The sequence below is a fragment of the Haemaphysalis longicornis genome, unplaced genomic scaffold, assembly GCF_048455015.1.
Source record: "Haemaphysalis longicornis isolate Haplotype H1 unplaced genomic scaffold, Haemaphysalis longicornis Haplotype H1 scaffold_2, whole genome shotgun sequence".
In the NCBI taxonomy this organism is placed as follows: Eukaryota; Metazoa; Arthropoda; class Arachnida; order Ixodida; family Ixodidae; genus Haemaphysalis; species Haemaphysalis longicornis.
In genome coordinates, this window is record NW_027526295.1 from 282,115,325 (window position 1) to 282,130,433 (window position 15,109).

The window sequence follows — 15,109 nt, forward strand, 5'->3', positions numbered from 1 at the left end:
TTTAAACCAAGCAATAAATCGCGGAAACCACGGATTACGAAAGGTATTCTCAGGTACATACAGAAAAAAAACAAGCTTTATCAATTATTTCTTCGTACCCGGGATCAAAGCGATAGGAAACGATACAAGGCTTTCAGGAATAATCTATGCAAAGTGAAAGATCAAGCAAAAAAAGATTATTTCTTTCGCGTATTTAATGCAGACTGTCTTAGCAAAAGTGAGACAGTGGGGAAAAAATTAAACGACGTTTTAAACAGAAAAACAAATGCTACTGAAGTGCAAACTGCTATTGTTGATGGCAAAGTATTAAAGGGGAAAGAACTAGACGATCGAATTAACGATTACTTTACAGAGCTGGCGGGAGGCGCCGACAAAAGCGGGTGCACTGACGTAGCTAACAGCATATCGAGCAATGCGCGCACGTTGTTGTTAACGCCAACCGATGTATCGGAGCTTGTCGCAATCTTCCGTGGACTGAAAAACAGTCGTAGCAGAGACGCTGATGGCCTTGAAATTGCACTGATAAAACTTGTATTAGACCTTATTTAGCCTGTGTTAACACATATCTATAATATAGTTCTGTCAACTAGTGCATTTCCTAAAAGCATGCAGACAGCGAGGGTAACGGTACCTCACAAAGGCGGGGACAAAAATGTGTTCAGTAACTACCGGCCGTTGTCGATATTACCTACTTTTTCGAAATGTATTGAAAAAATTATCAACCATAGAATGGACTGTCTTTCACGCAAGTACAACTTAACTACAAACAGCCAACATGGTTTTACAAAAAAAAGCATTCCACTGAATCTGCATTACTGATACAAAAAGAAATAATTTTAGATAATATTGAGAAAAAAAATGATGACCCTAGGAATATACCTCGATTTCAGTAAAGCCTTCGATCGCGTCAATCACAATCTTCTGCTCTCTAAATTAGAAAAATATGGCTTTCGAGGAAATATACTAGCTCTTTTACGGTCGTACCTAGGATCACGTAAACAGTTTACAGAAATTAATAAGTGCAGATCTAATGTTCGACCGGTTGTGACAGGAGTGCCGCAAGGCAGTATTCTCGGTCCCATTCTCTTTCTGTATCACATAAACGACATTGTCAATATCAGTACAAGATGCACTTTTGTCATTTATGCTGATGACTGCACAGTTTTCGTTAATGGAAAACAATTAACTGACACAACAGAACAGGCAGGTAGACTTTGTGGCGAGATAAAAAATTGGTCTGATACCAATAGCCTTTTGGTTAATGAATCCAAAACAAAGGGTGTCTTATATAGGGCTCGTAATACGCCCATAACCATACCAAACAGTATTATTTTGGGCCCATACACGGTAAAGCTTGAAAAATTTGTCAGAACGCTAGGTGTAATATTCACTGAACATAAGTCCTGGAACGACCATGTTGACTCAGTATGCTCAAAAGCTCGCAAAACTGTTGGGATAATAAGGAGGTATCGGTATTTTCTTCCTTCTAAAATTAAAAAAATTGTTATACAATTCTTTATTGAATTTGCAGATCAGTTATTGTCTGATAATATGGAAAACACAACAGCAAATAATCTAAACAAACTCACGGTTTTGCAAAAAAAAGGCAGTCCAAGCTATTGAAAATGACGAATTAATCAAGAAAAATCAGATAGTCCGAGCATTTCAACTATACAATCAAAAACTAATTGGAAGGTATAAAAGTGCAGTACAGGGTAAATTAGCGGTATTTATGGAATTTGCTAAGCTACAAAAAAAAATTTTGCCATAATCCTGTCGATGTCAAATTCCTTGGCAGGTACCATTCTCCCGCACAAAATATGGGCGCCAGAGATTATGCCATACTTTTCCCAACACATTAAATGAGCTTTATAAGCACTGCATCGATCATTTATCCATGAGTGACAAGAGCATGTTGGAACTATCGTTGTGATGGCTTTATTTTTGTGTGAATTTTACTTGCGAAAACGTGTCCCTGAACGCAGGAAATACTATTCGTATCACCTTCATTCATTCATTGCCACTCTCGCGTACGAATTTAGTGTGTCATTGGGAACTCTCAGATATCATGTCTTGAAATTCTACTTCGTTGCCTGCTTGCATTTTATGTACTTGTTTTTACATGTGGCAAGCGCTACATTGCTGAATATTCACGTTGCTTTTATCTGGCTTTACGGTGCACGCCTTCATATAGATTGATTGATTGATTGTGGGGTTTAACGCGCCGACGCAACGCAGGCGATGAGGCGCGCCGTAGTGGAGGACTCCGGATCGCCTGCGCGTCTTCGGCGCGTTAAACCCTATAATCAATCAATATGTGGGCAATGAATGTGGTTCAGTATATCAGGGCAGGTCGTTCTTCAGACTCGCCGTCTTCTACGAGTGCGGATGTCGCATTTATACGTTTGGTACTTCTGGGCTGTCGCGTCAACTCAACGGCGAAGTTTAAAGGCTCTCTAGTTGTCACGTTGCTCGCGCAACATCCGAAAAGGGGTGCGCCAACATGCGCCTGAGCTGGTACATTGGGATTTGCAAAAAAAAAAAAAAAAAAAAGCTCCCCGGCACAATCTTCGCGCAGTGGCTTTAAGGGGAAAAAACGAGCGCACATGAGATTGGGCCTCGTGAGGAGCGCCCGGCGTCGTACAGGCTTGTGCGTGGGCTTGCGCTACGGGAAAGGCTTCAGCCTTCACCGCCGTCGTTTTCGGCCCGGCGGACCCGGGGCGCGCCGGTCGCTACGGGGCTCCTCCCATAGAGCCGAAAGATGTTGCGTCGACCACGTGAGGTTTTTTGTCGGTTGAGCTTGGGCATTCCGGGGCGCGATCGTTTAGCATGGGAAGCCCTGGGTTGGCCCTAGGGAGCGGGCTTCAGCCGGTCGGCGGCGACGACGCCTTGCGGCCTCGACATGGTAAAAAGTGCACTAGACGGGGACAGAAGAAGAGACAATGACATGCGACGAGCGCTGCATCAACTGGAGCTTTACTGACAGGAAAGGCAGCATAACAATAAATGCGCAGAAACGCTAAAAAGGTACGGAAGGCGCAGCTGTGACAGAGAATGTGATTGAAGCTTTAGATAGGCTTTCTCTTTTGTGTGCAAAGCAGAGACGGTGTGCTCGCGCATTCGTCATTCTCCTTGGTAATGCAGAATGCCTCGAAGATGTCTATTTGCAACTGTCCTAAAGCTGCGCAGGACGCGTGTTCCCTGTCTGTTAACTAGCGCTCGTCCCGTGTCATTATCTCTTCTTCTGTCCCCGACTAGAACGCTTTTTACCATGTCGAAGTCGTATCACCAACTAGCTAAAATTTGTGCGTTGAATAGTCTTGCGGCTGTTAATGTCGAAGGTGGCAGTCTTGGGCTGCCGCTCGCCGTACGAAGAACGTGCATAGACTTGCTCTTTCTGCTCCCTCTCTGCTGGGTTGCACTGTCAGTGTGGAAAAAAGCTTCGTCGACCCCCAGCTCTGCTGTTTCTCCAGCCTTGCACCATTAGAGCAAGCTGCGCCAATTTGTTTTCGTCTGGTTACATTTGTTACCAACAATGGGTTGCCCGCTCTCTTCTTTATTCCGTATTACCCCGGCCCTCTGACTGTGGTACTCGTTTTACACTGGACTGTGTTGGTCAACCTTTTCTAATGCAGGAAGTGCCCCTTCAAGTGCCCTCGACAACAAAGGCGGCGAAATCATTGCACCCAAACCAGCGGCTCACCTTTAGTGATGACCCGTGAGTTTGGACGGACAATGATGAAGCCTTTCAGCAGCGCGGTGGAGGGGTGGAGTGGCGCAGGACGGTCAAGAAGAGGTGAGCCTGAGGGCGACGCCTAGCGTCGTGGCGAGCGAACACAGCACCAGCCGCAGCTCCACCGAAGCCAGCAGGAAGGCGCGAGACGGAGAGAAGTCGTGCTGCATGGCGGCCCGCTTCTCGCCTGCGCCGGCACAGAGAGACCGATAAGAGAAAGAGAAAGGAGGAAAGAGAATAAACAACTAAGGACTCGGCCACTCTGCTCCCTCGCCAGATCGCGGCACACGTGCCCTTCGGAAGCTCGCGGAAAATCGGTGAGATCCCATTGACTCCATTAGGGCAACCCAGAGTTTTCGTGAACAGGCGTCTCGGAACATTGTGCTCAGAATAGTGGCAGCGTAAAGTTCACTTTTGTTTTCTTCTTTTTCATCCTTTTAAAGTTTCCATAGAAATCGAGTTACGAGGGCCAAAACAACTGCGACAAACAACCGTATTCAAGCTTAAATAAAAGAAATCGATTAAGGAGAGTGCAAGAAGTTTTAAGCAGAAGTAACCTAATAATACACAAATCTATAAACCTCTTCACAGCGATGGACCACCGGGATCCAAGCCGCATCCCAGGACAACACTTCCACGTTACTTATAAATTTCCGCATATTTAATCTATTTCATGTTAGCGGAAACAAAACAGCTACAGGCTTAATTTCCCCATACCTTGAAATAACTATTCGCATGTTCATCTGGGGTGTGACCCAAATTGAAAAGTGACCGACGCTTTAGAGGGCCATTCTTAACAATTCCCATGCGGCAGGTGCTGCTCGGTCACTGTCATTGCGGCTCTCAATTATCACCTGGTAAAACCGGAAAATAGCGGCAATAAGTGGTGTTATTAAACACCTCCAAGTTAGCAGGCTTAGCTCGAGGTACACGACCAATAGTGTATGCGGAGATATAGAGGCACCCAAAATGGCGGAAACATGTAAACACCGCGTAAACAAATCAGCAAAAAGTTTAATAGCTTCCCACAGATCGCACTTTTTTTTTTCCACAGCACATTATAACAATGCAACTAGTACATAATTCGCCTGTGAACACGGTTTGGAGTCACTGTTACAGTGCAGAAGAAAAGGAGCGTTTTTTTTTTTTTTTTGCAGACTGAAAATTACGGTTGAAATTCTGTCTAGCCTCTTATTGGACGGAGAAATTTACGGAGTATTTGATGGCTCCACGAATTGCTTGCTAATTACCTGAACGTGCCACTGGTGACCACCCTACACAATGCTCTCGACCTGTAGGCGTAGTTTTCACCAAAAGATGACGAGTTTTATTTGTGTTCTGAGATTTTTCTTTAGCCACCTCGGCTATGAAATCAGGCATAACCCGTTACCTGTTGCATGGGAAATGATATTCCAAAAAAGAAAGATTGTGTTAGAACTTCAAAGCGGGTGTTTTCTTTTTTATTTAAGATCTAAAGCTCGGCTCCTGCTATTCGGCCTATTTTCTTTGTATTTACCTTTTCATGTTCCGGAAAGAAAATATTTTCCGAACAACAGTTTTGTACCTTCGACCGCCTTGTAGGGTTGACATATTCCGACTGTATATTGGACACCACAACATAAAAAAATCGCAGTTACTGTTGCACCGAATGTACCAAGCTGAAACCATTTTGGTTGCAGCAGCTGCATTTGCACAGTGGCACAGCAAATTCTAGTAAGAAGGCGTGTTTCTTACTGATAATTGCTATGAATAAAGTTACGTTTTCTACCAGAATACTAAACACTGCCTTATGTCACAGCGGTTAGCCGCGTACAAATATACTAAAAAAGGAATGTCATTTTCTGCCAACGCCACACGGGTGACTCCGCAAATAAAATTATTATTTTTGTTTGGCTCGAAATGATTCTCGCGTATGCATTGTAGAAACTATTATTTCGGCGAAATACCTGAAATGACATAAAACACGAAAAAACACGAATCACTCCTGTCAACTTTTGCCTGTTTGCACATGGATAACCAATCAGTATAAAACAAGATAGTCATTATCTTGTGCAATTTCATTCGCTTAAGAAAGACTCCAAACTTGTACGATACATACAAGGGAACAGAGGAAATGCTGCAACTAGATGAATGCCTGACAAGTTGGCATGAAAACTAAATAAAACTTCCAAACTAACAAAATATTATTCTGCGACTGACGCTGAAGAAGCACGAGAGAAGTGACGGACTGGGCAGTGGGTGGCAGCGTAATAATTTAGGACACATAAGGGCCTTCAACGTGCACTGAATACCCGTGAATACGAGTGGTTCGTTTTTGTTATTTTTTTTTAGAGGGAGGGGGTGGTTCGTTATGATCAAAGTGTAACGAACTTGCAGAAGTAATCTTGGCGAGATCTGAATACCCAAGCTTTGGCTTTTGTATTCGAGGGAATACGATCGGATGGTTCAGGGGAAAACAATGAATTCGCGTATGGCACAGGACAGCTGCGGTTGGAAGTATGCATCCCGCAGTGAGCATTAACTGATTCCGGGGGAAAAAAACTTGTTTAGAAGTAGAAATCACTATGGAGTGGCAGTAACCTACCGGCACACAATGTCACCAATGAGGAACCAAAACATGGCTTACGCTTCAAGAACCAGATAGAGATGATAGCACCGCTGGTGCCAAGGTTCAGCAAGAACGTAAAGTAGCGTGTTGAAGTCAACATTTACGATAGCTCAGGAAAACCATTTTGATTCCATGTTTATGGGAAAAGTAAAACCCCCGCATGCGCGGACAAAAAATTACAATATGAAGGACCACAAAAGCTATTTCGTGTTGCCAGCCTATTCCACAAATTCCAGATTCCCAAACGCCACAGGCACATTACAAAGATGCCAAATGTGTGGCATTGCCACGCTCGCTTTTTTGTGTGTAAATACCACGAGATAAATGTATCCTGAGAAGATGGTATTCGTACTGCTTTGCTGTGTCTGTCCACTTGCTGGCTTCAGACGAAAAAAACAAAACACGAGCAAAGAAGTCGGGACGGAGTCAATACACTCCGATACGTGCGGCCTGCCGTGCCAACTTCGAGCAGACTTATTTGCCCGGGGAAGCGGTAGAGTGGCGTGAGCAAACACGGGCAGCACGACGTAGGGGACGGCGTTGCTCACCGTTGAGAACGTGCACCACGACGCTGGTGGAGTCTGCGTTGGAAGGGCCGCAGGTGTAGTTGCCCGAATCTTGCGGCCGGGCGTTGCGGATGAACAGGCTGCTGACGTAGGCGTCGGGCGGCCGCTTGGCGCCCGAGATGTGGCCCGGGCCGCCTTTGGCCTCGTCGTAGTTGATGACTCGGTCATTGTGGTACCAGAACACAAACACGGGAGGCTCGGGGCTGTGCTCGATCGCACAGCTGATGTTGATCGAGGAGCCGCTGTTGATGAACAGCTCGGGCGCCTCCAAAATACGGGCGCGAGGCACTGCAAAGGGAGGGAGACAGAGATACACCAAGTCGTTTCCACAAGGGCTATTTATTGCGTACGCCCTGCGCATTGCGTGGCCGCGCATGCAGGCCTGTTTGCGAGAGCTCTCGGCAGCAGTTGGCTACACAGAAGCAGCGCGTGTATCAAAACTGTCATTGTTTTCAAGGCTATCAAGCTTCTGAGAAGGGACATAACAGTCAACAACTATCTACAATATCAATCTCCAATAGGGCCGTATGTGAAGCGAACATCAAGCTGTTTGTCCTTCGACTGTATAGTCTTCAACCGAGTTCACTTTAGCGAGCAGTTGCAGTATGGGATGACTTTTTTTACAGCGAAACTGTGTACAGCAACGGGTCAATCGTGTGCCGCGTCCGTACACCAAAAAAGCTTTGTGGGAAAGCCAACCTTGCCACGAATAACCTATACTTCTCAATATTATGCATATAACTTGACGAAACAAAAACACATCTCCCTGCAATTCACCTCCACGACGGTTCTATACGCCGAGTTTTATTTTAGTTGTTAGAATTGTTTCCTTCAGCGTGTAGTTGTAAACGATTCGACATTCCCGCCTGCTGTCAATTCATGGGCTTCATGGGGTTATGGTTGCAGAAAACGGGTGCAACTCGTATTTATTGATATTTGCCTGAAACAATTTATATGACATTTGACTTCTCAACCTGTGTACTTCATAACCGTGGAAAGTTTTATCTCTGCAGGTATCTTGGATAACTGCCAGTCAAAGTTTTAACACAAAGAACACGAAGCCTCCGCTCATAAACCATAGGATCATTCAAAGCCAGGGCGAGACGGACAGTCCCATATTTGTGGGCTAGGATAAAAATATAGTGCTTCACAGTTTTATTAAGCTAATTAACTGAGATGTATGTTTTGGTTCTGATACTCATTTGGTCTGCGTCCCGATCGCTCGTGTTGTACGTACAGCATTATTTATTTGCCTTTGCTGTCCCAGTATGTTGACACCTTGGTTTGGCGCACTTTTCTTAGCCGCACAGTGTCTCTAATAGATGCATTCTGAAACGTATGTATGGTTTTCTTGCACTAGTGTGCATTTTTTTTTGTTCTTTAAACGAAACAGTTCATTTATTGAACTTGTTGACCGACCGAAGTGATCGCGTTGACTAGCTGCTTTATCAAGCGTTGCCCGTTATAACCCTTCCCAAAACCCGTCGCGAATTTGTTCTACTCTGTGGGTTTGTAACATTACTCTAGGGTTCAGAGTACATGCGCATATTTCTGTGGGGTAACATTCCCAGAGCTTGCGAACTAATATATGAGGACTTTATGTGTACATGAAGCTTTTAAGTGCGACTAAATGTATCGAATCATAGAATGCCGAGTATTTCAAAGCTTAGAAGTTTAGGCTGATCAATTGTTTAGAATTTACGAGATAAGCAACTGGTTCCTGCTCAAATTAATATGTTTGCAAATGAAGTGTTAAGAAAAGTGTGCTAACAGCATAATACTCGATCAGTCCACCGAGAACCTTGATATGTCCATCCTATATTAGGCTCACCAAGAAATAACATGGGCTCTAACAATTAAGATAACTACTTATTTACTTCTTCAACTTCTTCTTCTTCATAACCTTCTTCAACTATTATTGAACAAATAGCCCGCGGAGTGCAGCTAATTTTGTCACTTTACGCAGCCTGGGGCAAGAAAATGGGAACTTCAGTGCTTATTCCCTTAAAATGTGCCGTGTAATTGGAAAATTGTTCTTATTTGTGGCCTTCAAACCCCGTGCCAGATACCAATATGTTGATGCCCATTATTAAAGTGCTTATGGGAGGAAAACACCATAACACAGTAAAGTACAGCGCCCAATGGTGATTAAGAACCATTTTACAAGCGCAAAAAAAACATGGATGTAGAGAGAGGCGAGCAATGCAGTCGCTAGACTGTTGATTTTTCTCTAGGTCCCTGTGTTTTTTTCGCTGGTAAGATGGTTCTAAGTCAACACCAACTAGCCCAACTTTCAGCCTTAACTATTGCACAATGTTGATGGACCACAGAAAGCTGATTGATCTCATTAGAGGGACACCTATTCCCGCACAATCGGTTTATCTTCCTCACTAGTTCTATATTGAGTACCGCCGCCCTGGGAAGTGCCGAATTTACTAATCTCTTGTCGTCGTTCCCCCTCGGATGGATTTGCAATCTTCCTCACGCCAAACGCGCTTCTAACCCGCAGTGTATTCGCCTTACCGTTTCCACCTGTACGACAGGTTACAAAATGCTGCAGAAATTCAGAGAATTATCTACTAATGCGCAGCGTTCTTATGCCGCTTGTTTTGAGTGTGAGTTTTTACGGTCAATTTTTTTTTTGGTTTTTCTAAATCCTGTCCGACCCATTATCTCCATTTACGCAACTATAAGAATCAGAAGTGGAACATTCGCGAAACCTTCATTATTGTGGAAACGCAGGTCGTTATACGGTTTGCCATTTTCCGTTTCTTCATTTTTACTATTTTTTTTTTGTTTTTCAAAAATTCGTCACACCAATTATTTCTATTTACGTTATTATAACGATTACATCTGGAGCTCTCCCGAAGTCTGCATGATTGTGTAAATGCAGGGAGTTGCACGGTTCACCAGTTTCGGCAATTATTTCATATTTTTCTTATTTTCTTAGTTATTCAAAATTTTGTTAGACCAATTATCGCCATTTACGCTAATATAACGATTACATGTGAAACTTTTGCGAAATCTGCATTGTTGTGGCAATGTCATGGTAATACGTTTTGTCATTTTCCGTAATTTTTGATATATTTCTTATTTTTTTAGTTTTTCAACTTTTCGTCCGATCAATTATCTCCATTTACGCTATTATAACGATTACAGGTGGAACCTTAGAGAAATCTGCATTATGTGGGAATTCGATGCGTTATACGTTTTGACTTTTTTTGTAATTTCTAAATGTTTCTTTATTTTTAGTTTTTCAGAGTTTTGTTCGACCAATTGTCTCCAGTTACGCTATTATAACGAACACAGGTGGGACATTCGAGAAATCCGCATTATTGTGGAAATGCAGGGCGTTACACGTTTCACCATTATCCGTTTTTCTTTTTTTTTAATTTTTCAAAGTTTCGGGCCACCAGTTATCTCCGTTTACGCTATTATAGTAACCACAGTTATAACTTCCGTGATATCTGCATTTTTGTGGAAATGCAGCGCGTTACACGGTCGTGGCTGTGGGAGTACACGGCAAAGAATATATGCTACGCATTAAAAAGCAAATCCAAGAATTGCGACCTTAAATCAGCTTTGCGCTTCCCTTAAAGTTATTTCTGTGCCATATTGCGTGGCCGACAGCTGCTTTCACGTCAGTAGCTCCATCCTTTCCCCCAGACTTCCAAACATCCCGTTACTTGGTTAATTTTTATTCTCGTTTTTTTGTTTTTAAACCAGAAGCTCAAACACATATGCCGTAAGCGCGTACGACACCTTGAGCCGAGAAACTGCAGCAGGGTAGTACTCGCCGAGACATGACGCACATGTCTGCGTTTACGAAACCTTGAGTAGAAAAGGGTGCTAGAGCAAAAATATGGCGGTATTGAGAACGAACAGATCACGAATCGCGTTGCCCCTATCGAATGAAAAATTATCCATGAGAAGTTCTACACCTCTTGCCCGCGGGAAATTTATTTCGACTGCGAAGTTACTGACACAACTGTATAGCTTTCCTTCGTAGCCATATGGCGACATTTCCGCTGAATGTCCAATTTTTTTCAGTGTCGGTAGCTGTGTAAGCCAGCGTCTTTGCGACCCGCCGCCTAAAAATTGGAACTCCGTGATATGCAAGAAGCACCAAGAGAACCAAGAAGAAACAAGATGTAGAGTGTATCGTTTTTGCTGCGTTAGTACACGTTTTATCTGTAACGGAGGTGCGCGCAAACTTCCATGTGTGGTTTATAAAATTACGAATCTTTCAAGTCAGTTCTGTGACGTCTAAAGCACACCGTTATAATTTGGTAAACTATGCCACAAACCATAGCAATGACCAGAAGATAACAGAAATTAAACTTAGATTGCAAAGATCCGCATACAATATTAGAAATAAGGACATACCTTTAAAAATGATAGGAATGGTTTCCAGACAGGAAAGCAAATTTTTTTCTTTGCGGTGCTACTGCTTTTGCAACCTCTACTTGGTATTTGCCAACTTGTTCTAAAGCCTCCCATTCTTTTCTAAGGCTGCAAACTTCTCTGTTTTGCAGAAAAAGAAGAACTGACGCCTCCATGCCTAACTGATAACCAAGGCTTTGAGCGGCAATAAATGATTACTGTTCTCGCAAATTAGCGCGTGATAGCAATCATTGCTTCAAACCGGTCCATTCATAGAATTGGCAGTGATTTCACATAAATAAATGTCCAATTCCGGCCCAGCTATTAAAATTCGAGATATTTAAACTACTATGATCGTGGCAGATTGCCAGAAAGAAAGTTTCGCAAACAAGATAATTTCAATTGCAGAGGAGGAGACATATGCCGACGACACCATCCAAGTCCGGGACGAAATTGCACGCGCACACACGCAGGCGACATGTAAAGGACTTTAGGGTCCCGCCCGCTGCAAGCCAGCCCGTCCCCGCGACGGGTCGTTTGCAAGACGTCGGAAGGCGGTACACGGCGCGGGGCCGTGTTCGCTGTCTCCGTCGTGAGAAGTTGTTTATCATGTCAAGCATCGCTTCCTCTTCTCCGCGGCCTTCGCGGTGCGGACTTGCTAAGGAGGGACGGCGAAGAAAAGGACGAAGGGCGCAAGTAATGCAAGGCCCGTGTTGTATGACAAGGAGCTTTGTTTGCTCTCGGGCTTCCCCTCCAAATGGGATGAAAGCGAAGTTCGCGTGCGGTGAGCACATCCTTCCAAACTGGGCCGGCGGCGCCTCCTTACACGGAAGAAGATAGAATAACAGATTGCGCGTTCGCCTCAACTGCCGCTCCACCACTCTCAGGCTCGCTGGACGCCTGCGTTTTCGGCTCCACATATGCAGGCCGCAGAACACGCAGAAAACTGAACCTCGACACTGAATCGGACACAGGGCTCTGGAAGCATCGTTAAGCTTTCCTTTTATAAACGAGTCAGGACCGAAAGTAGGTTACTGGCTTCATCAGGCACAGTGCGCGTGATTTTATTGTCGCAACTTAGTTTTTTTCTTCGTGTTTTCTCCTTCGAAAGGGTGGAACATAGCAGAATTTGTAAATGATGGTATACTGCAGGTGATGCACAGCCTCCGTTTTTCATACTTCGAAATAATACCGTAAGGAGCATGTTTTTTTTCTTAAAAACATTATTTTTCTGTTACGCGGTTCCGGATCCAGGCTAAAGGCCTCGGAACGGAATAACACGTAATCACTGAGTCCAGTGCAAGCGACAGAAATCACGCGTATTTTGAATGCTGCGATACGCTGTCTCCTTTGGGGCATTATTTTGGGTCTGGTTTGGGCGGTAGATTCAGTGATAGCGGTTATGCTGATACCTGAAGCGCTTTGCAGCAAATGTATACCTCCGAATCAGTGTTTGCGTCTGAAGATTGTTTTTGTCTGTAGGACAGCTTGCGCTGTTTTTCTGTTTTCTAGAATACATATATCGGCCCGCTGACTTCATTCTGTCTTGTGTCGGTCCACGTTGCCATAATTACGCTTATCTCTCCAAGCTACAGAAATCAGGTAGCTTGGACGGAACCCCAATTTGATACAGAGATACAAGAACTTTACGGTTACGGCAGTGGTGGCTATTCCACTAGCGGGGGCGAAAAGTGGGGGTGAGAACATTTGCCACAGCGAAAGCCTCGTTTACAGGAGCTGAACTATATTCATTCTGAAACATTAGTTTTCATTACAGAGCTGCTCAAAAGACAAAGAAAGCGGCACATCGGCACCCTATTTTCCCTCCAAGTTAATTTCTTTTTCCAGTATACTCTGTGTCGCTTTAAAGTGAACAGAAACTACGTATCTAAAATGCGAATGCCTGTGCAGTTTTTCAGCTAGGAATTGTGGCGATTGGGACAACGAACATCTTCCAAAAATAACGTTAGCGGAATAACTACCATATATGTTTTATTTTTGGGAGGGAAACGGATAGCATACTTCTTTAGAAGTATCTTGCAAGGTTTATTATTCTTCTAGACATTCCCACCTACGAGTTCGGAGTGCAACTACGACATTCATAAGATTGTTAAGGCCTGTTTCAGCAATTGCCGTGGCAACGCAGAGAAGTTGACTCCGTCATGCCACCGTTGCATTCTCAGATAATGAATGGCAGGCTACCATTGTCTCTGAAGAAGAAAGTATGACAGCTGCATATTACCGGTACTCAGCTACGGGGCAGAAACTTGAAGGCTCGCTATGAGGTTTCAGCCTTAAATTGAGGTCGACTCAGCGGGAAATGGAGCGGAAGATGATAGGTGTAACATTAAGGGACAAGAAGAGAGCGGAGTGGGTCAGGAAACAAACGCGTGTTAAGGACAAACGCGAGTTAAGGACGGCCTCGCTGACGTCCTTAACTCGCATATATGAACTCAACGCGGAAGCGTTGAGTTAAAATAAAGAGTTTTTTTTTTTTTATTCAACCCTCCAATGTAGAAACGCAGGGGTTGAGTCGAAAAGAATAGGTTCCTTCGCGAACCCCTTTGGCCCGCACCTGCTGGCCTCGCACTGGCAAGCTGAGCCCGACCGTCAGCACAATCCGCCCCCGTCGAGTACGTGTATCATCATCATCATCATCGTCGTCGTCGCCATCATCATCATCACCATCACCACCACCACCACCACCATCAGTCTGTCTACGCTCACTGCAGGAAAAAGGCCTCTCCAATTATTCTCCAATTACCCCGGTCTTGTGCCAACTGTGACCAATTTATCCCCGCAAACTTCTTGATCTCATCTGCCCATCTAACTTCCTGCGGCCCCCTGCCACGCTTGTCCTCTCTAGGGATTCACTCTGTTACCCTTAATGACCAACGGTTATCTTGCCTTCGTATTACGTGCCCTGCCCACGTCCATTTCTTCTTCTTAATTTCTATTAATATGTCCTTAACACGCGTTTGTTCCCTGACCCACTCTGCTCTCTTCTTGTCCCTTAATGTTACACCTATAATCTTCCGCTCCATTTCCCGCTGAGTCGTCCTCAATTTAAGGCTGAAACCTCATAGCGAGCCTTCAAGTTTCTGCCCCGTAGCTGAGTACCGGTAATATGCAGCTGTCATACTTTCTTCTTCAGAGACAATGGTAGTCTGCCATTCATTATCTGAGAATGCCTGCCGAATGCACTCCACCCCATTCTTATCCTTCGAATTATCTTAGCCTCGTGGTTGTGATCTGAGGTCACAACTTGGCGTAATTAGATATATTTCATGACTTCGTGTAGCGTCAACAAAACGACAAGGACAAAGAGGGCGACGGGTGCAAGCGCTAACTTCCAACTGAGTTTATTGAAAAAATGCGTGAATCTAAAAACACTTATCAAAATAAACAAAGATAGGAAAGAACAGGAAAAAAATTCACAGCATATCCACGGGGTGAATGATGATGAGTGGGCGAAGCTCCTGAGGGGAAATCATCTGTAAAACCGTGACTCTTCAGTGAAAGTTCGCCCACTACATCTGTGTCCGAACGTAACGTCTAGAAAGTCTCGCTTAAACCGCGCGTCGGCACCTTGGGGCTGAGCTCGCCTGATGCGTTTTGCAGACGCCTCACGAGCTCTCACTGCATCGGGGTCTGCCTGCCGATACGCGCGCTTTCTCGCCGCTTCCCGTTCTCTGACGTTTTGGAGATCCTGTTCGCGCCGCAGCCGTGCCGCTTCGCGTACGGCAGGGTCCTCGCGCCGTTGCCGTGACGCTTGGGCCTCTCGTTCTCGAACGCTGGGATCTTGGCGGCGTCGTCGCG

At 44.6% G+C, this 15,109-nt stretch overlaps 1 protein-coding gene across 1 annotated transcript in view; it reads right to left on the bottom strand.

Annotated features, from left to right (window-relative positions):
- Window positions 1-15,109, bottom strand: part of LOC144170767 (zwei Ig domain protein zig-8-like) — a 314,979-nt gene that overhangs the window by 50,670 nt on the left and 249,200 nt on the right. The window contains exons 4-5 of the mRNA XM_077700756.1: window positions 6,890-7,195; window positions 3,704-3,920 (exon numbers count right to left, since the gene is read on the bottom strand). Of these exons, the coding sequence (XP_077556882.1) occupies window positions 3,787-3,920; window positions 6,890-7,195 (440 nt within the window). The 3' untranslated portion in view covers window positions 3,704-3,786. The remainder of the gene's footprint in view (window positions 1-3,703; window positions 3,921-6,889; window positions 7,196-15,109) is intronic.